Source organism: Chrysemys picta, chromosome 1 (genome assembly GCF_011386835.1).
Source record: "Chrysemys picta bellii isolate R12L10 chromosome 1, ASM1138683v2, whole genome shotgun sequence".
NCBI lineage: Eukaryota > Metazoa > Chordata > Testudines > Emydidae > Chrysemys > Chrysemys picta.
In genome coordinates this window covers 57,281,010-57,302,296 of record NC_088791.1, presented here as the reverse complement: position 1 = coordinate 57,302,296, position 21,287 = coordinate 57,281,010, and the positions used below count along the sequence as shown (strand labels likewise).

The following is a 21,287-nucleotide window of genomic DNA, read 5'->3' as shown; positions in this document are numbered from 1 at the left end:
TGCTCCCGTTGTCATGCCAGGCCAGATGATAGGGAGTGATGCCTCCCATTCGTAGCCTCATCTCTCAGGGCAACATCTGCAGGCTGGAAGGGGATGTGCCTCACACAAAGAGGGGAGGGAGAGAATGAGAAAGCAGGGACCGCTACAATGTGTGAGCTGGGGTGTGTGGGGCTCTGCCCCTCTATGTGGGATTTGATCCCCTCCCTTGACGCTTCACTCCCTTGTTGTAAGCTCGGACCTTGCGGGGTGGGGCTGTCTCTCTGGATGGTCTGATCCCCTCTCCCTGCCCCCCTTTGTGTGAAGTGGGATACTAAATGGGAATGAGAACAAACCAGTGAGATGAATGGAGCAGTTCACTCCTCTCAGAGCTGTTGTTTCAGACTGCATTCATCTCCAAGGGGTGTTGTCATTCAACTGTGAATATCTCATTGAGATGAATGGGCCATTTCACAGTTCTCTGAGCCTCCTGTGCTGAAGATGGATATGTAAAGCCCTGTCCTCACATATTAGGCCCAGATTTGGAACAGGGATTCTACATCTCCACTCTCCTGTCCCTTCTGGCCTCCAGCTGGCACATGTTCTCCTCAGACCCCACCTCCTCATGGGCCCTCCAGGCTTACCAAGGACATGGAATGGCAAGGAGGACTGTGGAGCTGGCATGGGGCCTCAGACCAGCAGGTGGCTGTGGGGGTGGTCAGAGCAATAGGTGAGACAGGTGGAATGTTAGAGAAGTTGGAACGGTTTCAGAGCAGTTGGAGGAAATATAAGGGGTTGGAACAGTGATTGGAAATGTGGGAGGGTGTTGGAACAGTGCTGGGAAGAGTGGGATGGAAAGGAAGGGGCTTAGAGATGTGAATTGAAGGATGTTGGAGGGGCTTTATTTCTGTCCCTCAAAACACCCCATATCTGTGCCCCCAATATTGGTCCGCCCTTTCAAAAAATGACCACATTGACTCCAGATTATTGCATAGCTTATTGAACAATTCCCAGTGGCTATTGCTAGGGATGGGGCAGGGTGGGGGAGGCAGCGGAGATAAGGTTATGTTTCTGGGGTGTTATGAACCTTAACTTTGTATTTCCTGGTTTTCAGTGGTTTAAATTTAGTTGTTGTTCACCTGCTGGAAGGGTACAAGGCACCACTGGTCAACCTGAACTCTGTATTAGCCAAGTTTGGGGCCATTTTAATGTTAATATATAGGCATAAATGAAAACAAAGTCTCCTGATTCCAGATAACAAGGGACATTTTCTGATCTTAGATGCTCCTGTGTAAGGGCAGGTCTACACTATGGGATTAAGTTGATCTAAGTTACGCAACTCCAGCTACGTGAATAATGTAGTTGGAGTCGACGTAGCTTAGGTTGACTTATTGTGGTGTATACACCATGCTGGGTTGATGTGAGAAACTCTCCCGTCGACTTACCTTACACTTCTCATTCTGGTGGAGTACCGGAGTTGATGGAAGAGCGATCACTAGACCCGCTAAATCGACCTCCGGTGGATCAATTGCCACAGTGTCAATCCCCGGTAACTGTAGACATACCCTAAGTCTGTCCAGGTTTCAACCTCAGTTTCTGAAATGAGTCTGAACACTGATTGCTATTGTCTATAGTACAACTAAACCATGTTTGGCACTGGTTCAGATGCAACTGTTGCTGACACCCATTGATACGGATGGAGAAATTTTCCAGTGTAGACAGGCCTTAGGAGTGTTGTGGTTCAATATCTAAGTCCGTTGAAATCTTCAAATCTTCTTTCTATCTGGTGAGAATGCCAAGAAAGGTGCCAATTATTGCCAGCTGTAGCAATGATTTTGTAATGTGGGTTTGTGAATGTGTGCTGTTAATGGGAGCTAGAACGAAAGTGAGACAGACTAATAATTTCACGTAGTGCATTGAACAAAACTATTATCTGCTGTTTCTCGGAATGCTCAATCAGGTCTTCCACTTTCCCACCATCTTCAGTATTCTCACATTTTAGTGTTCTACATTTTCATTCTGGCTTAAAGTTTAAGCAACAGTTACTACATCTCATTTCTGTTCTGGATATAAGGTGTAAAATACAAGCATGTTGTAAAAAACACATTTCCTCATTTTAACTTTGTATAATCTAATGCTATTAATCAGATTTCTTAACTACTGACAAGCCAAATAAAAGAGAAATTAAATTTTGTGAAAGATAGTAATTAACACTAATTATTTTTGGAATGCTAATTAGTTATAGGAACAAGTTTTTAAGGATTGTGGCATGACAAGGGGAATTCTGCAGAAGACAGAAGAAATCTGATTGTCATAGAATATCTGTAACATTTATATGTGCCTCAACATGCAATCAATGCAAAGTATACAAAAACACTCTGTATAGAGAACTGCAATATTATAGACCGAGAAGAGTCAGAGTAAATAATTTTAGCATGTGTTCCAAGCTGTATGAAATTGCAGATTCCTGCAGAAAGCCCAAGACTGGTAGAGTAGCAGAAAGGGAAATGTTGGCAAAAATTTCATCAATTTTTTTCCTCTTTTTTTCTTTTTGGACAAAAGATTTAATTGTAAAATGTCAATACAGAAAATTCTGACCAGCGCTAGTGAACTCTGTGCTTGGATCAGTAGGGGATATACAGGACTGCATCATTCAACAGCAAAAAACTGTCGGGTTGAATTTCAGATCTTTCTGTATATTAGACCAGTGGTTCTCAAACTGGGGTTCACGGACCCCTGGGGGTCCATAAGCATACTCCAGGGGGTCTGCAAGTCATGTCCAGGGCCACCGGCCCTGCTGATCAACTCCTCCCCGTCCCTCCCAGTGCCTCCTGCATGCTGCTGTTCAGCGGCGTGCAGGAGGTGCTGGGAGAGAACAGGAGAAGTGGGGATGTGGCCTGCTTAGGGGAGGGGGCAGGAAGAGGAGGGGTGGGGTAGAGCAGGAAGAGGCAGGGCAGGGTGGGGTCTTGGGGGAAGAGGTAGAGTGGGAGCGGGGCCTAGAGCTGGGTGGGGATTGAGCACCCTCGGGGAAAATTAGAAGCCCTCTTGGGGGGTCTTCAAAAAAATTTAATTCAAAATGGGGGTCCTCGGGTTGCTAAAGTTTGAGAACTGCTGTATTAGACTAGCAACTGATTGGAAAAAAGCAGGCTCTATTTTTTTTAACTCTGTGATAAAATGTTTCCATTAAAATCAAATGGAGACATTCGAATAGCCTAAAAGAGTCAGCTATCTAAATACGTTAAATACTGCAAGTCATTATTGAAGATTGTGGTGCTTGCATAGTTCTATTGACATTAAGTATCATACTCCACAGGAAGGATAGGTAGAACTCGGTCCTACTAGGAGCTCTGAAATTATAAAGATTGTCAGTCTGCAGTTGCACCCGGGAGGATTGGTTACATAAATTCCATTTTGTAGGGGGATGCTGCATTGAAATTACTTGTAACTAAGGAATTGAGATTTCCATCTCTATTAACTGGCAGCGTTTGAGTGATTACCTTGTCAGTTTGGGCTGGAAAATTAATCTAGCTGAAAAGCTTTCTTTCCAGGAGGGCAGAACATGATTTTAAAATCTATATTAAAAAGTAATTAAACATAAAGAAAGGAAACTGCATTTATTTTTCTGAACAAAGGAAATAAATGCAGTTTATTTTCACTGTTATGATACTGGGAATTAGTGGGCTAATCCTAATATGGCAATGTGCCTTACAAAGGCTAGGACTAATACTGTTCATCCCTGAGGCTGAAGTCCGGCAAGGCACTACAGCATGTTCCTAACTATAAGCATGTGAGTTGTCTCATTGACTCAAAGTTAAGTATGTACCTAAAAGCTCTGCTCACTTGAAGTCCAAATGAATAGTCTCATTGACAGGCCAATTTGAGTGGGTGTGAGTTGCAGAATCATACCTATGGTGTTTGATTTTGCATGAAGGATTTTCAGACTAACCTCTATCATCTCTCTCCAGCCTTGGCTGACATTGCAGTTATGATTAGGATGAAAAAAATGTGGCTATTTGTATGAATGGAGCCCACTGGAAACTTTCAAACTCTCAAGCCGCTGCCATTAATGAGGCATGCTAATGCCTTAAATGGAAGAGCTTCCCCTTATTGGAGAAACAAAGACTTTTGTAGGCTCTATGAAGGCTCTAAATGAAGATCTTATTTCCCATATAAACTACCTAAACCTGAAACATAATAATAATTGAACATGATAATAATTGAACATTATCAACTATGGGACTGGGGTTTTCAAAGGTGCCTAAGGGATTTGGGTGCCTGCATGATGTTGAGATTCAATAGAAGTAGCATGCCCAACTCCCTTAGGCTTCTTTGAAAATCCCAGTGTATTACAATAGTTCTAAAATCATTGCTATGCAATGGCTGGGTCACCAAGAACTGAAAAAATTACACAAATGCCAGATGTTAAACCAGAGGGAAGTCAAAATTAAGATCCCTACATAAAACATGTAAATATAGTGATAGCTATATAGACGTCTATATTATATCATTCTTTACCATAAGAGTGGCATTGTTTCGGAGACTGGATATAATTTGGACTGATCTGAGATAGCATCAGCAATACCTGTAGAATAGGCAGTAATATTACATTTTTTAGCTTCCAGAAGTATGCTGGGTACTTTAGTTGTACAGTAAAACAAAGCCCTGCCCAATCTAATGGACAATTGATGCAAACTAACTCCCATACAGGGCCGGCTCCAGGGTTTGGGCTTCCCCAAGCAGCCAAAACAAAACAAAACAAAAGCCGCGATCGCGATCTGCGGCGGCAATTCGGCGGGAGGTCCTTCACTCCCAGGCGGAGTGAGGGACCGTCCGCCGAATTGCCACCGAATACCTGGATGTGCCGCCCCTCTCCGGAGTGGCCGCCCCAAGCACCTGCTTGAGAAGCTGGTGCCTGGAGCCGGCCCTGCTCCCATATATGGGTCCTATTCCAGATCAGAGATCCATTGAAGTAGTACTAGATTATGTACACAATATACAGACAAGGAGTGCTGGAACAGATGAAGCATAATTAATATTATATTTGCCTAGGTAGAATCTGGTATATTTTATATATAAAATCCTCTGTCCTCTTTTCTGTTCCTCATTTTTTTAACCCTTGCTTATTTGCCTGTATTTATCATTGTTTCTGTAGCTCATAATTAGGAAGTTCCAAGAAATACTATCACAAGTTAAAAAAATTACCAGGTACTCAATTTTTAATTTAAATTTTCTACCCTAACACACTGTCACTAAAGATCATTAACTGTTGTTGCAGTAAGGTGCACTGACTGGTGTAATTCACTAATTAATGATATATAACTGCCCTTTCTATTCGCAGTATGCAGTGACATCAGACTACTTATTTTATGTGTCAGGAAAGCCTCCTGCGATGCTGTCATGTTTGACAGATAACAGTATATAATTACTTGTTTTATCATGTATACCTAGTGTATGAATTAATGATAAGATATTAAATAACAAGCAGATGTGGTTTGCAAAGTAGAACATTAAATGATGGCAAGCAATGTTTGTGTTCACAGACTTCCTGTGTGGGATACTTGAGTTAATTTCAACTAGGTGGAGTCTGTGTGATCCAGAAATATTTCTTTTGTCTGGACTAAATATTTCATTTGTTAAAACAGTGCCACTTTACACACAGAGGTAGTAACTGTTGAACAGTGTCACCCGATGAACCATCAGTCGAGATTTTTAAGAGCAGGTTAGACAACACCTGTCAAGTATAGATAGTATTTGATCCTGCCATGAGTGCAGGAAACTGGATTAGATGATCTCTCGAGGTCCCTTCTAGTCCTATGATTCTATAAGGCAATATCTGAAGAGACAGATGGGGTCAAGAGACAGTTTTGAGATTAGGTGGAAACCAGTCTGTGCCTGTGTTGTGAAGGGAAGGAGCCAGAGGTGAGTGAGACATTGAGGAGGGCAAAGGATGGGCTGACAGGGTGAGGGAGATCTAGAGGTGGGAGGGTGTGTCACTAGGGCAGGTGGAGAGGGGGTTAAAGGAGAATAGCAGAGGAGATGGTATGGAGGGAAGAGAAGGGAATATGTCAAAAGTAGAAAGGTAGTGCTGTTTGTCAAGGAGTAAGGCAGTTCTGGAGAAGAGAACCTGTCTAAAATGAGGGAAGTCTGCAAGTGTTCAACAGCACAGGAACAAGAACAGATGCAGTGGAGAGCAATGTAGAGCACAGAGCAGTGGTGTAATGTGCCATTGTTGGTTTATCCATGGTACAAAGCAGGTGGGGTGCTGCATGTTGAACCGTATGTAATGTATCAGTTACCCTCTGAGTCAGTCTGAATTAAAGTGTGTTACAGTAATCCAGCCCTGGGATGGGTAGCATGGATTACGAACAATCTCGTTACCTGTAACACATTAAAAATTATTGCATGGGTATAAAATCTGTAATCCATTCACCCTCCTTTTCTGATTGCATTTGCAGTAATCAGTCATATTTACTCTTCACCATCATGTCCCTGTGATTTTAACAAGGGAAGGCCAGTAATGATTAATTGTTAGTAGGCAAATAAAATTTAGGATGCTCTAAGATTCAAAATACCCTTTTTCCTTTTTAGGTGACTGATAGTGGAATATACAGTACAGCTTTTCTAAGCTAGTTTGCTTGTTTAAATATGAACCAGGTTAATATCTGAAACAAGCAAAAATTAACATCTGATGGTTACTCAGTAGTATACATGTAAAGAATGTTGTGCTGTTGTAACGCCGACAGACCCCAGTCGGGATCATACCTGGGATCTCTGGAGCTTAGTGCATGAGCCTCTACCACATGAGCTAAAAGCCAACTGGCTTTTAGCTAAGGCTGTAGAGCAAACTCATTAATATCCCCCCCCCCACCGCCTGCTCCAAAATGGGACAGAACACCACATCCAGGAGGTGTGTGGGTAACACTGTCACTTAACTTCCTAATCATCTTACTTCAGTTTCCAGTTGACCAGTGTATACATCACATACACTGCCACTGGAAATGATATTAACTGGTAACTTTATTTGGCAGTCTGAGCAGAGAGACCAAAGACTGCATAGAAGTGGTAAGTGAATTACACCCTTAACCTAGAGGCGGTTCCTTCAGGTCAAGATTGAGACTTGTTGATGAGGCTGTGTGGGAGAGCTATCCCATGCTGTTTCTGTTCAGTGGATAAATATAGAGCTTGGTTCTCCAGGGCTGTCAAGCCAAAACCTTTCACAAGCACTAAAATTCACACAGTTATTTTTAAAAGAATAATAGCTTTACCTTCCCATTCAATTCTGAAAAGGGTTATTTTGGTGTCAGCATGATTACTGCAGTTTTGGGGGTTATTGCTTCACATTAGAACACACACCATATGTTGAGTTGTTGGAACACATTGTAATACATGCTAATTCTAAAAGTTTAGTTATATTTGAATTCATTTCTATGAAAAGTTTTTTTATTGATCAGGCTAATTTATACTGCATCTTTACTCTAGATGGTATTCAAGGAAATATCTTTGGATCTCAAAAGCACAGTTTGTTGTTAATGCTATTATTTCTTGTTCTTCTGTGGACTACTATTCTGATCCAGCCTGTTCGTCCCCATTTGTAGGTTACCCGTTGCTAAAATCCTGAGAGAGCACCTCTATCCCTAGGTGATGCTTCTGCGGTTGTGAAGAGTGGAGGCACTTGAGCTAGATCCCTACTGGTTTAAAAGGGAGGCAGGGCATTATCCATGAAGGATCCTCAATTCTGGAAATAATTTCCTTCACTGTACACAGGTGCAAGGCTCGTCTGTTTTGTCTGACCCTTGTGGGGGCAAGGGAATCGAAAGCTATAGAAGCCTCAAGAGGGTCTTTGTTTGTTAACAGGGGTGGTTATGATGATGGTTTGGTCAGGACTGGCTTATAAAGCAAGGCTCAAATTTGACTCTTATGTATGGGGTGGCATGGTATAAGTCACTGCAGAATTTGACCCTAAGGAGGCAAGTCTAATAGGGGGTCTGGGATATTTTCTTTCTGATTTGTATATGTTTATATAATTTTTGTACATGCACCCTAGAGTAGCTGGGTTAAGTGCTTTTTATAAAGTGAATAAAAAGATAGAAATACTTATTTCAGCTACTTCCCCTCTACCAGTTTTCCCAGAATTTCCCTTTGTCTGTTCCATTTGGACTCGAGCATGTTGATCTCCAGGACTACACTGTCATGCTATATCAGAGTATCTAGTATATCAGAACTGGTAGCCCATTGTCAAACCACGGACCTAAAGTATTCTAATTTGATTGTTCTCAAGAATATAGAACTGTTGGTGTGATGCATTCATCCTATTGAACTGATTGATTTCAGGATCTAACTGGCTAAGCAATAAGACATGAATGTCCATTAATATGTTAATAGGGCCTTTTGACAGGAAAAATTAAGATAAATTCCGTAGACTTTTTTAGGTTTCAAAATGCATTAGGCTTTCCATTGTATTGCGTGAGTCTGTAACTAAAGATGACTAAAGGGCTAAACCAGTGTTTCAATTAGTAACGGAGATAAAAAGACTTTTATTATGGTGGCTTCTAAAGTGAGCTTTCTTCTTCTCTAACAAAGTAGTTTGACTTCATTTGTAGCCCTCAAAAGTGGTATAAATTAATGCCCCATATAGTATGCTAGAGTGGGAGCTGATTTATTTGTTTGGGTTTTTTTGCCACAATACCTCAGTAGTTAATATTGTGTAACTGCTGGTTGACATTTGACAGTTATCTTATCCTTTCTCTCTGTCTCTCCTTCCTACTTTTCTGTTGTATCCCCCATTGTAGCTTGGCAGATGCTAAGACTGTAAGTTCTTCATGGAAGGGACTTTTTAATCAGATATGCATATAATGCCTAGCTACAGTAGGGCTTTGATCTCTAATTGGGGCCTCTAGGTGCTACAGCAGTTCAAACAAATAAATAAATATTTCCCCATGTTCTTAAATGGGTGGGTGAGAAACAATTTTCTTATTCCACAGGAGTTTTTGAGATTTCAATTTAATTCCCCAATTTGAATCAAGACAAAAAATTGAAATCTTGAAAATTTTCAGGAACTGATAATACAAAAAAAAAATATCAGATCAAGTCAATTGAAAAATTCATAACCACGAGGCAAGGGGTCATGGCAGCATTCTACATGGCTGGAGAAAGATGAGAATGGGTAAACTGTGGCTACCAGCGACAAGAGGAATTCCACACAGTTAGAAATTTCAGATCGATATCTGGTCCTCAATGTGGAAACTATGGAAGATACCTCACAAGATCCAGCAGGTCCAAGGAAACAGAGAAATGTATGGGACATACATGTGGATGGCAGCTCAGCCCAACCTGTAAGAAAATCAAGCTTCCCCACAAACAGGAAGGACACAGATTATTCTTGCTGGAGATTCAATACTCAGAAGAATCAAAAGAACATTCTACCAGGGACGGGTGGACAACAGGCCAGTGTGCTGCCTTCCCAGAGCCAAAACATGAGACGTCACTCTATTGGATAGGCTTCTGAAGTCAATGAGCCAGGATCCATTGGTGATGGTTCACACTGGCAGTAATGACAGTGTATTGCAGGATATTTTGCAGATAATAGATGACTTCAGGGAATTTGGAAGCATGCTGAAGAGGAAGACTGTCCAAATGATCTTCTCTGAGATCCTTCCTGTCCCATAAGTGAAGGAAGACAGAAGGCAGAAGATTTCGGAAGTGAACTGCTGGCTAGGTAAATGGTGTAAGCACAGGTGTAGTGGAGCCAGAATACCCTGGAACAGCGTTCCAACATTTTTGTAAAAAGCAACAGAGGGTCCTGTGGCACCTTTGAGACTAACAGAAGTATTGGGAGCATAAGCTTTCGTGGGTAAGAACCTCACTTCTTCAGATGCAAGACTTCTTGCATCTGAAGAAGTGAGGTTCTTACCCACGAAAGCTTATGCTCCCAATACTTCTGTTAGTCTCAAAGGTGCCACAGGACCCTCTGTTGCTTTTTACAGATTCAGACTAACACGGCTACCCCTCTGATACTTGCCAACATTTTTGCTGCATGGAGGACACTGTTTTGCTCTCAAAATGGCATCCTCTGCTCCCTGTGACCTCGCACACACTGTATGTGCTAGTTCACGGCACGTGGAGGATCCCATTTTTGTAGAGCAAAATGGCATCCTCTGCACAGCATGTCCTTGCATGTGTGTGTGAGGTCACACTGGTGGGGACATTCCAGTACTGTACAGCCCAGTCAGGACTACACCATTGGGTGGAGGGTTTTGGTTTTGTGGAACATTGATCCACCTTCTATGAGGAGAGGGGCTGTATTGTTTGGATGGCCTCCCCTCAATAGAAGGGGAACCAGTCTCGGGAACAGGCTGGCTAGAGTAGTCAGGAGGGTGTGAGACTAATAGCAAATGGGAAGGGTAAAAATAGGGAAGATATGAACACTCAGTTAGCAAAAAACTTAGATGTTGGGAATGAAATTAATCAAGGAACCAAAGGGTACGAAGAGAAGAAATACTTGAATTGCCTATACACCACTTCTAGGAGCCTGGGTAACAAACAAATGGAATTGAAATTGCTCATTTATGTGCAAATATTCTATCTACTTGGTATTACTGAAATCTGGTGTCATGATTTACACTATTGGAATGTTAAAATAAATGGTTATAACCTATTCAGGAAGGACTGAGTGGGCAAAAGTGGAGGGGAAGTAGCACTCTGTCTAAAATGGCATTACCTGTTTCCAAGTCCCTGATAACTCAGAAGAAAATGTTCTTGAATGCTGATAAATCCATGTCCTAACAGATAAAGCACAAGATAGATTATTAGGTGGTGTCTGCTACAGACCACCAAATCACATTAGGGAACAGGATGCCCAGCTCCTTATGCACCTATCTATAATATGTAGGATAAAAGCTGTATGATCACGGGGAACTTCAATTTTAGTGACATATGCTAGAGGTTTCATACTGCCAGTACTAAAACATTCTTAGAATTTCTGAGCATTATAGATGACTATTTTGTAACTTAAAGTGTTGCAGCCAACATTGGGGAAATCTTTTTTTAGACAGATAAAGAGAAACTGATCGATCACAGAACTAAAAATTAATGGTAGCTTAGGTACAAGTAATCATGACTTGATCACATTTATAATATGCAAGCAGAATGAAGTCCATACCAATAGATATTTTGTGCTTTAATGGGGCCAATTTTACAAAGCTAAAAACAATTATGAGCCAATTCATCTGGGAGGAATAATTTAATCTGAAAAATTTGAATAATAATTGAGAATCATTTGACAACAATTTACTGGATGCCCAAAAGCCACAATCCCACAATTGAGGAAGAAGGTCATACTGGTTTAAAAAATGACCTGGTTTAGAGGAGAAGTGAAGATACATATAAAAAGTAAAATATATTACAAATGGAAGAGAAGTGAAGTTGATTGTAATGAAAGTAAATCAGAAATTAGGAATTGTAGAAAATTGATAAGGAAAGCAAAAGGACACAAGGAGAAATCTATGGCCAGCAGAATTAAGGACAATAAGGAGGAGATTTTAAAAATGTATTAGGGACAAAAAGAATCCTGATAATGGTATTGGTCTATTCCTAGATGGAAGTGGCAGGATTATCAATAATAATGCAGAAAAGGCAGAAATATTAAATACATATTTCTGTTTTGTATTTGTAGGAAAAACAGATGATATAGCCTCATCATATGATGATGATAACACTCTTTCCATTCCACTAGTATCACTGGAGGATGTTAAACAGAAGCTACTGAAGTCAGACATTTTAAAATCAGCAGGTCCAGATAACTTGCATCCAGGAGTTTAAAAAGAACTGGCATAAAAGCTCACTGGACCATTACTGTTGATTTTCAATAATTATTGTAACACAGGACAACATCCAGAAGACTGGAAGAAAGCTAATGTTGTTGTACCAATATTTAAAAAGAGTAAACGGGATGACCTGGTTACGTATAGGCCTGTTAGCCTGACATTGATCCCAGGCAAGATAATGGAGCAGCCGATACAGGATTCAATTAATAAAGAATTAAAGGAGGGTAATTAATGCAAATCAAATGTTTATGGAAGATAGATCCTGTCAAACTAACTTGATATCTTTTTATGATGAGATTACAAGTTTGGATGTTAAAGATAATATTGACATAATAGACTTCTGTCATGCTTTTACTTGGTACTACATGACATCTTGATTAAAAAACTAGACCAATATAAAATTAATATGCATACATTAAATGGATTAAAAACAGACTAACTGTAAGGTCTCAACATGTAATTGTAAATGGGGAATTGTCATCAAGCAGATGTGTTTTCAGTACTGTCCTTTAGGTACTGCTTTACCCTATGCTATTTAACATTGTTATCAGTGATCTGGAAGAAAACATAAAATCATCACTAAAGTTTGCAGATTTCACAAAAATTGGCGGAGTGGTAAAGAATGGAGAGGTCAGGTCACTGATTCAGAGCAATATGGATCGCTTGGTAAACTGGGCAAAAACAAACAATATGCATTTTAATATGGCTAAATATATACATCTAGGACCAAAGAATGTAGGTCATACTTACAAGATGGTGGACTCTATCTTGGGAAGCAGCGACTCTGAAAAAGATTTGGGGGTTGTAGTGGGATAATCAGCTGAACATGAGCTCGCAATGTGATGCGGTGGCTAAAAGAGCAAATGCAATCCTTGGATGCATAAACGGAGGAATCTTGAATAGAAGCAGAGGTTATTTTACCTCTATCTTTGGCACTGGTGTGACTGCTGCTGGAATACCATGTCCATTTTTGGTGCCCACAATTCAAGAAGTATGCTGGTAAATGGAAGAGGGTTCAGAGAAGAGTCACGAGAATAAGTAAAGGTTTAGAAAACATGCCTTATAATGATAGACTTACACTGCAATGTAGACATACCCTTTAAGCCGAGGGGTTTGAACTCAGGGTTAAGCCTAACCCCACTTCCTCGCCACACAAATTGCACTAACCCAGGGCTCAGATCAGTTACATCACTTGCTGCAGTATTTGTGGTGTGAGCAGCTCTTTCTTGTTTCCTTTGTATTTCACCTTTCAATTTCTGTGACTGTGTTTTTCTGCTGGAGACAGCTTACCATGTTGTTCTCAGTTCAGGTGCAGAGGAGATACATCCCCTGTGCTCTTATGGAGGTGTCTCTTTTGTTCTTTTCTTATTTAGTTTTGGTAAACCATATTGCCTGAAAGTGCTGATTGTAAGTATAGGTTGCACTTTGTATGAAAATACATAAAAATATCAACTGCTGCCCTACAGCAGTGTCACAGCATTGCTTATGGTTCTCTTCCCTCCAGCAGCAGAGCTCCTAGGGAAGGGAAAGAAAAGCAACCTGAGTATCACAGTCAGGAATGTTGGGGGCACTGGGTTTCTGAAGAACAGCCCATTGTCACTAACACTCAGCACTGACAGTGAAGCCCTGCATATTTTGGCAAACTTGATCTAACGTCTGCAACAGAGTCCCCAGATTTCTGTGACACTCAGAACTGGAAAAATCTACAGCAGCGTCAGGTAAAATAAAGAATAGAGGATTTTTTTGAATTAAACATGAAAATTAACACAGAATCAGTGCACTATCCATGTAGCATTTATTTGATTTACTCGGCTTCTAAATGCTCAGTGTGCCACAGACCTTTGTACTGACAATGCAAAACAGTATTTTGGAGTTGTAGGGGGAAAGGAGATGGTGGCAGCTGGGTAGCAGACAGCTGATGCTTTTGCCAGCAGGAAAGGTTTAGAAGGTGTTATGGTATGAGTATATTAGCTGGATGTTAGTGCTATAAGGATCAGCAGTAAGGTACAGTAGCTATCATTGCTGACATTTAATTTTTCATCACTAGCAAATCAACACCCAGTTGAGTTTATAACTCCAGTCTATATTTTGACCTGTCAGCAGGAACACAATAGTGCATGAGTTTACGCTCTGTTCTCTGTTTGGTGGGTTGTTGTTTTTTGTAGCCATGAGATCATAAGCACAATTAAAAAACAAACAAACAAAACCCCAACCCTTAGTTTCTAGGGTGCAATTTTGTAGCAAGGTTGGGTTCTATGGCAAATTCCATGGTCATGGAATTGTGGAAAATATATGGGGCTCTGCTTGCTAATATAATTAGAGGTCCATACATGCACTGAACAGCTCAGTGATACTTGTCTGTGCACTGGTATCACAGGGGCAGTGTGTCACCATGTCTCAGTGGGTCACAATTGAGAATACCAAATTCAGGACAAGCTCTTGGGGAAAAGGGCAGACAAACCCCAAAACTGGTGGTTATTCTTCCATGAGAGATACCAATCCAGCAACAAAAGTAAACTTCTGTCTCACCACACTGGCTAACAAGTCAGAATTGCATCCTCCTAGGGTATTCCAGTGCTGTATTCAACCCAGACCCTAGACTTAATGATGAGTGGTTATTTAAAACCAATTTCATCAATCAAAGGGTTCTCTTGATCCCAAAGAACCAGCCACATACCCAGGTCAATATATAACTCAGATCTTACCCAATAATCATGCTGTTGCTAAGCCATTAGTATCTAATATCTAAAGGTTTATTTATATATATATAAAAGAAAGGTGAGTTAAAATTGGTTAAAGGAATCAAATGCATACAACAATTGCGAAGTTCTTGGATCAGGCTTGTAGCAGTGATAGAATAAACCACTGGCTGGTTAAGTCTCTGGTTGCTTCCAAATCATTGGAAAGTCCTCAGTCCTTTGGTTAGAATGCTCCCATTAGTATAAGTTCATAGTCTAGAGATTTGAGCAGGAAAGAGGCAAAATAGAGATGTTTTCGGGGCCCTTTATAGCTTCTGCCAAGTGAAGGGAAACCCATTTTTCTAGTTTGTGGAAAATTACAGGTAACAAGATGAAATTTGGAGTCACATGGGCAAGTCACATGTCTATGTATGTTTCGCTTAGTCATAGCAAAAGCCATTACTCATATTCTAATTAAAATGTCCTCAGGAAAGTCCATTAAGTGTAGATAAAAACAATGAGGAGTCTTTGTGGCACCTTAGAGACTAACAAATTTATTTGGGCTTAAGCTTTCGTGGGCTAAAACCAACTTCATCAGATGCATGGAGTGAAAAATACAGTAAAATACACTCTCACAGACCTTGGGAGACAGGCCAGTCCTCGCTTACAGACAGCCCCCCAACCTGAAGCAAATACTCACCAGCAACTACACACCACACAACAAATACACTAACTCAGGAACCAATCCCTGCAACAAACCCCGTTGCCAACTCTGTCCACATATCTATTCAAGGGACACCATCATAGGACCTAACCACATCAGCCACACCATCAGGGACTCGTTCACCTGCACATCTACCAATGTGATATATGCCATCATATGCCAGCAATGCCCCTCTGCCATGTACATTGGCCAAACTGGACAGTCTCTACGCAAAAGAATAAATGGACACAAATCAGACATGAAGAATTGTGAAGAACTTTAAAAAAACTCACAAAACTAAGTGATTGGGCAACAAAATGGCAAATGAAATTTAATGTGGATAAATGTAAAGTAATGCACATTGAGAAAAATAACCCCAACTATACATACAATATGATGGGGGCTAATTTAGCTATAACTAATCAGGAAAAAGATCTTGGAGTCATCATGGATAGTTCTCTGAAGACGTCCACGCACTGTGCAGCGGCAGTTAAAAAAGCAAACAGGATGTTAGAAATCATTAAAAAGGGGATAGAGAATAAGACTGAGAATATCTTATTGCCCTTATATAAATCCATGGTACGCCCACGTCTTGAATTCTGCATACAGATGTGGTCTCCTCATCTCAAAAAAGATATACTGGCATTAGAAAAGGTTCAGAGAAGGGCAACTAAAATGATTAGGGATTTGGAACGGGTCCCATATGAGGAGAGTTTAAAGAGGCTAGGACTTTTTAGCTTGGAAAAGAGGAAACTAAGGGGGGATATGATAGAAGTGTATAAAATTATGAGTGGTGTGGAGAAAGTGAATAAGGAAAAGTTATTTACTTGTTCCCATAATATAAGATCTAGAGGCCACCAAATGAAATTAATGGGCAGCAGGTTTAAAACAAATAAAAGGAAGTTCTTCTTCACACAGCACATATTCAACTTGTGGAACTCCTTGCCTGAGGGGGTTGTGAAGGCTAGGACTATAACAGGGTTTAAAAGAGAACTGGATAAATTCATGCAGGTTAAGTCCATTAATGGCTATTAGCCAGGATGGGTAAAGAATGGTGTCCCTAGCCTCTGTTTGTCAGAGGGTGGAGATGGACGGCAGGAGAGAGATCACTTGATCATTACCTGTTAAGTTCACTCCCTCTGGAACACCTGGCATTGGCCACTGTCGGTAGACAGGATACTGGGCTGGATAGACCTTTGGTCTGACCCAGTACGGCCATTCTTATGTTCTTATGTAACATTCAAAAACCAGTAGGAGAGCACTTCAGTCTCCCTTCAAAAACGGACTTCAACAAGAAACTGCAGAACTGGAATTCATTTGCAAACTTGACACTATTAAATTAGGCCTTAATAAAGACTGAGAGTGGCTGGGTCACTACAAAAAGTAATTTTCCCTATGTTAATATTCACCCCTTCTTGTCATCTGTTGGGAATAGGCTACATCCACCCTGTTTGAATGAGCCTCGTTAGCACTGACCCCCCCCACACACACACTTGGTAAGGCAACTCCCAGGATAGATATTTCACTCCATGCATCTGATGAAGTTGGTTTTAGCCCATGAAAGCTTATGCCCAAATACATTTGTTAGTTTCTAACATGTTACAAAGACTCCCCGTTGTTTTTGCTGACACAGACTAACATGGCTACCCCTTCTGATAAGTGTAGATAGGCATCTTCCATGGTCCATTGTGAGTTAAGTGCTCTTTGATGGTCCATTCAACTTGAATAGTCTCTTCACAAGGTGCTGGCTAAATACCTTGTGGGTGTTATCCAGAAACAAACACATTTGAAATAAAGGTACATAGTTAATATTCATAACTTGAGATACAAAAATGATACATGCATAAAAATGGCATAATGATATTCAGCAAATAACTTTTTCATAGACATTTTACATGCCACACTCTGTACAAGATTTGTTGCAGTTATATAACAGTGGTAGCAACAATGATCTACATGGTCATATTTAACCTGATAGCATTACACAGTGTGCTACTAACCACTCCCAAATTAGTATAATCCTTTTTTGCAGCAGCAGCAAACACCATAAAATAATGTGCAGAAGTTGCTGTGTACATATGCCTGTGCTTCATATTCTCTTTTTTCCATTATATCATGCCACCAGAAATTTAACTAGTACTGTGTACCTAGTGAGCCCCAGATAAGTCAGGCTCCATGTCTACAATAGTTTGAATTGCTCTATGAATTAACATTGCAGCAGGTATTCAGTCTGTTGTGAGATTTTATCAGGGTACAAATTTCTCCATCATATCAGATCTCCATATAAATAAATTCCTTTCAGGCTTGTATGTAAGGTTCACAGCTTTGACTAAGTATCTACCTACATATCTAATAAACTACCAATTGGTGACTTCATGTTTCTAGGAAAAACTTTTAATGAGTTCCAGTATCTGTTAAGAACTTATCACTGGCCTCCCTATGGTAAAGAAACAAAGGATACCTGTTGGATCAAAGGTAGAATATATAGCGATTAATGACACTGCAGTGCCCATGCAGTCAGTCTGGTCTTCAAGCCCTTAGATATGTGCTGGTTTTATTTAAATCAGAGATATAACAACACCGACATTTCAAAAGGAGTTAGGAAAGATCTAAGCTGATGTAATTTTCTTTGTACCTCCACTAACAGCTGTTCCCAAAAAGCTCACGCTGCTCCTGTTGTTTGAACACTTCAAACAGTTATTTTAGAAGAGAGAACCTAACAACTTTCCAAAATGCTTTGCTGTTCAAGCAACTTTTTAGTCCTGCTAAATACTGATGGAAGCGAATAGGACATATACTGAGTGGTTTTGAAGAGCTCAGCATCATTTGATCAGTTGACCTTTGTGCTTTGTTCACAGATATTGACGAGTGTGCTGAAGGACGGCATTATTGTCGTGAGAATACCATGTGTGTAAATACACCGGGGTCTTTCATGTGTATCTGCAGAACAGGATACATACGAATTGATGATTACTCCTGCACAGGTAGGAGCTGAATATTTATCAAAGGAATATAACTGAGAGTCATATTAATACCCTCAAATGCTATTCTAAAATTTGTTCTAGTTAACTTGTTATTTTATATGAAAATTCTATACAACAAAAGAAGCACCAGAATAATTACAGAAGTACAGTTTTCAGAAAAGCTAGTGCATATTGAAAGTCATACACATGTTGCATCATTTCCTCAATATAGAAACCAAGACAGCTTGCTGTATTAAATACACACTTTTTATCTTGTATTTGTAGGGAAAAGGGGATTGGATGAGAGAGCCTGACAAGGGAAAAGAGCACTATGGTAATCCTATAGGGCCGGATGGTGCCCAGCTTCCATATAGGACACAATATGGGATACTTTGGGGGTTTGTGCACCCCTAACACAGGGGCAGGGCACAACTGCAGTCCTTGTGTCTTCTGAGTGCAAGGTTTATGCACTAGTGTTGGCACTAGTCTCCAAAATATGGAGGGAGGGAGTGGGGAATGGGGCTTTCCCACTAGCCCGCAGAGCTTGCCAGGCACAGAGGTGAGTGGACATTGTGTAGCATCGTGGCTACACTCACCCTACGCTCCTTAGAGTACTGGGAGTCCCTTCCCTACCACTTCCAACAAAGCCTTTCTGTATCATTATCTAGTATCAGGGGGTAGCCATGTTAGTCTGTAACCACAAAAACAGTGAGGAGTCCGGTGGCACCTTAAAGACCAACAGATTTATTTGGGCATAAGTTTTTGTGGGTAAAAACCCCACTTCGAAAGCTTATGCCCAAATAAATCTGTTAGTCTTTAAGGTGCCACCGGACTCCTCATTGTTTTTGTATCATTAACTATATCATTATCCACCATCTAAATGGAGCTTGCATGACCTCTCACAGAGCTAAATGTGCTGTGTTAGACGCATGTTTTTCTCTTCTTTTGGGATTCTCCTATATCAGGGAGTCCACAACTGCACTCCCAGGGCAGCACTCTGTTTTCCTTCGTGCCACTGGAGTGTAGGATCTGCCCCCTCTCTACAACTTCCACTCTTGCCTCTTTGCCACTAGCTTCCTCTCGGGATAGACTCAGCTCCATGTGGGCTTCCTTCAGGACAGCTCTGTTCTCACCTTCTTCTGTTCTATTAAAAACCAATTTGGGGTATAAAATGATCATTTAAAATCTAATACAGCAACATTTTAAAAGGTATTACTTCTCCCAGCCATGCTGACTGCTGCGGCTCCTGGGAGGGGCTTGTTAATTTCCACATTAGACAGATAGGGCAGATGCTATTCAAAGGTGTGGGACATTCGTTTGGTGGAGAAAAATGTGTGTGGGGAAAAATGATATTTTATTTAGCCTGTGGAATCCATTTGTTCTTTATGCAAAAGAAAATATTTGTGCTGTAAAACCTTCTTGGAGTTCATTTGCTCTAGACTGATATAGCCTGTAAATGGAAGTTAGTGTTTGGAATGAATATATCTTGTACACTGGTCCCTTTAATTTATTCTGTCCCTGAAGTCACCCTTGTAAGTTCATGCATATAGAGTGTTGAAACCTGAGAATATCTTGCAGCTAGGATTCTCTGTGTGCCCCAGATTTGCTGAAATGCATAGCTGTAAAATATAATTTAAAAAACCTGGATGCCTCTACCAAATTTTAAAACTGGCTAGAAGTTCATTAGACATTGTCTTTCTCAGCATCTCCAAACCAAGCTCTGTCCCACATCCTGAAATAAGTCCACCTCTGCCTCGATATAACGCTGTCCTTGGGGCCCAAAACATCTTATCGCGTTATAGGTGAAACCGCGTTATATCGAACTTGCTTTGATCCACCGGACTGCGCAGCCCTGCCCCCCCCCGGAGTGCTGCTTTACCGCGTTATATCCGAATTCGTGTTATATCGGGTCGCGTTATATCGGGGTAGAGGTGTATAATAGAATTTCTAATGGAATCAACCACACTTTTTGAAATAACAAGATTAATTATTTCCTCTCTCCATCCCTCTCCCATCCCCACTCTACACTTTCTGCCCATCCTGATCAAAGAAGGAAACTCCAAAACAGGAGGAAGTGGATTGAACAGGACTCCCCAGACATCTTTTGGTTGAGAGGAACCTTAGATATTGTGACTGCTTGTGACACACCCGTGTCTGATCAGCAGTGCAGCTTGCAATGTTTTGGAAATATTTCCTAAAAGCACCCACCCTGGGACAAGAGGTTCTTCTAGAGTGAATTTGCCTCACTGGATATGTTTGTTTGATGCTGTGATATTACCCTGAAAAGGCACTGTCTCTTGACAGTGGAATGTTTGCTAATGACAACTAGAGAAGCTATTAGGAATACATTCTATGGAGGTACTATGTTCTTCTAGTCTTTCAATTACTTCTGAGCATTTCCAGTGCAGCCATTAGTAGTTAACTGAAATATGCAGAACTACGAGGCTCCTCCATTGCATTTCAATCAACTATGAGGTATTCTAAAAGTGAATGATTGAAAAGATAATTACTTTAAAAAAATCTGTGTAATACATAGATTACTTTTTAAGTCAACTGCTTTGATCCGTAAAAAGCACTTTATGCTTTTATTAGCCTGTATTCCTGACACAGAAAGCATTTTCACTACAGCAATTTGTTTAAGCAGGTAGAAGGACCGTAAATCTGCATATGAGATTGCTGTAGCCTTACCATAGTGATGGGAGCATGAATTTATCTCTGCAGTGGGTTTGCCATCTATTCTTTTAATAATGTGCTTCACATGCTAACTTTTAATTTTTGAGGCATTCACGTGAACTGCTTCCCCCAGTTATAAAGCTGATAGGAGTTGTGAACATAAATAATGAAGGTACGTCATCATTACTTTAACATGTACTTTGAGGAGATTTTCTTTGATATCCACTGTTAAGGTACTTAACATTGACTGCCTTGAAGAAATTCATTGTGTTCTAAGAACCTATGGGGGTTCTAAATAGCAAAAACACTGGTTCAGGTTATGTTGCAGCAAGATGTGTTTAACACAGCAGTGCTGAATAATGCTGGGAGAGAGCTAGCACTTGCTGAAAAGAAAAGAAGATAATAATGTGGGTTATTATGTTTAGATACAGCAGACTCTTCAGAAACACCATTTCCCCCCATAGAAGGCAGT

The 21,287-nt window shown here is 40.6% G+C and overlaps 1 protein-coding gene across 10 annotated transcripts in view; it reads left to right on the top strand.

Moving 5' to 3' along the window:
• NELL2 (neural EGFL like 2) overlaps window positions 1-21,287 on the top strand; it is a 228,782-nt gene that overhangs the window by 117,879 nt on the left and 89,616 nt on the right. For 6 of the 10 annotated variants that reach the window (XM_008162490.4, XM_024100600.3, XM_065557607.1 and 3 more), the window contains exon 13: window positions 18,038-18,163. The exons of the other annotated variants lie outside the window; for them this stretch is intronic. In XM_008162490.4, coding sequence (XP_008160712.1) covers window positions 18,038-18,163 — 126 coding nt within the window. The remainder of the gene's footprint in view (window positions 1-18,037; window positions 18,164-21,287) is intronic. 10 annotated transcript variants of the gene reach the window in all.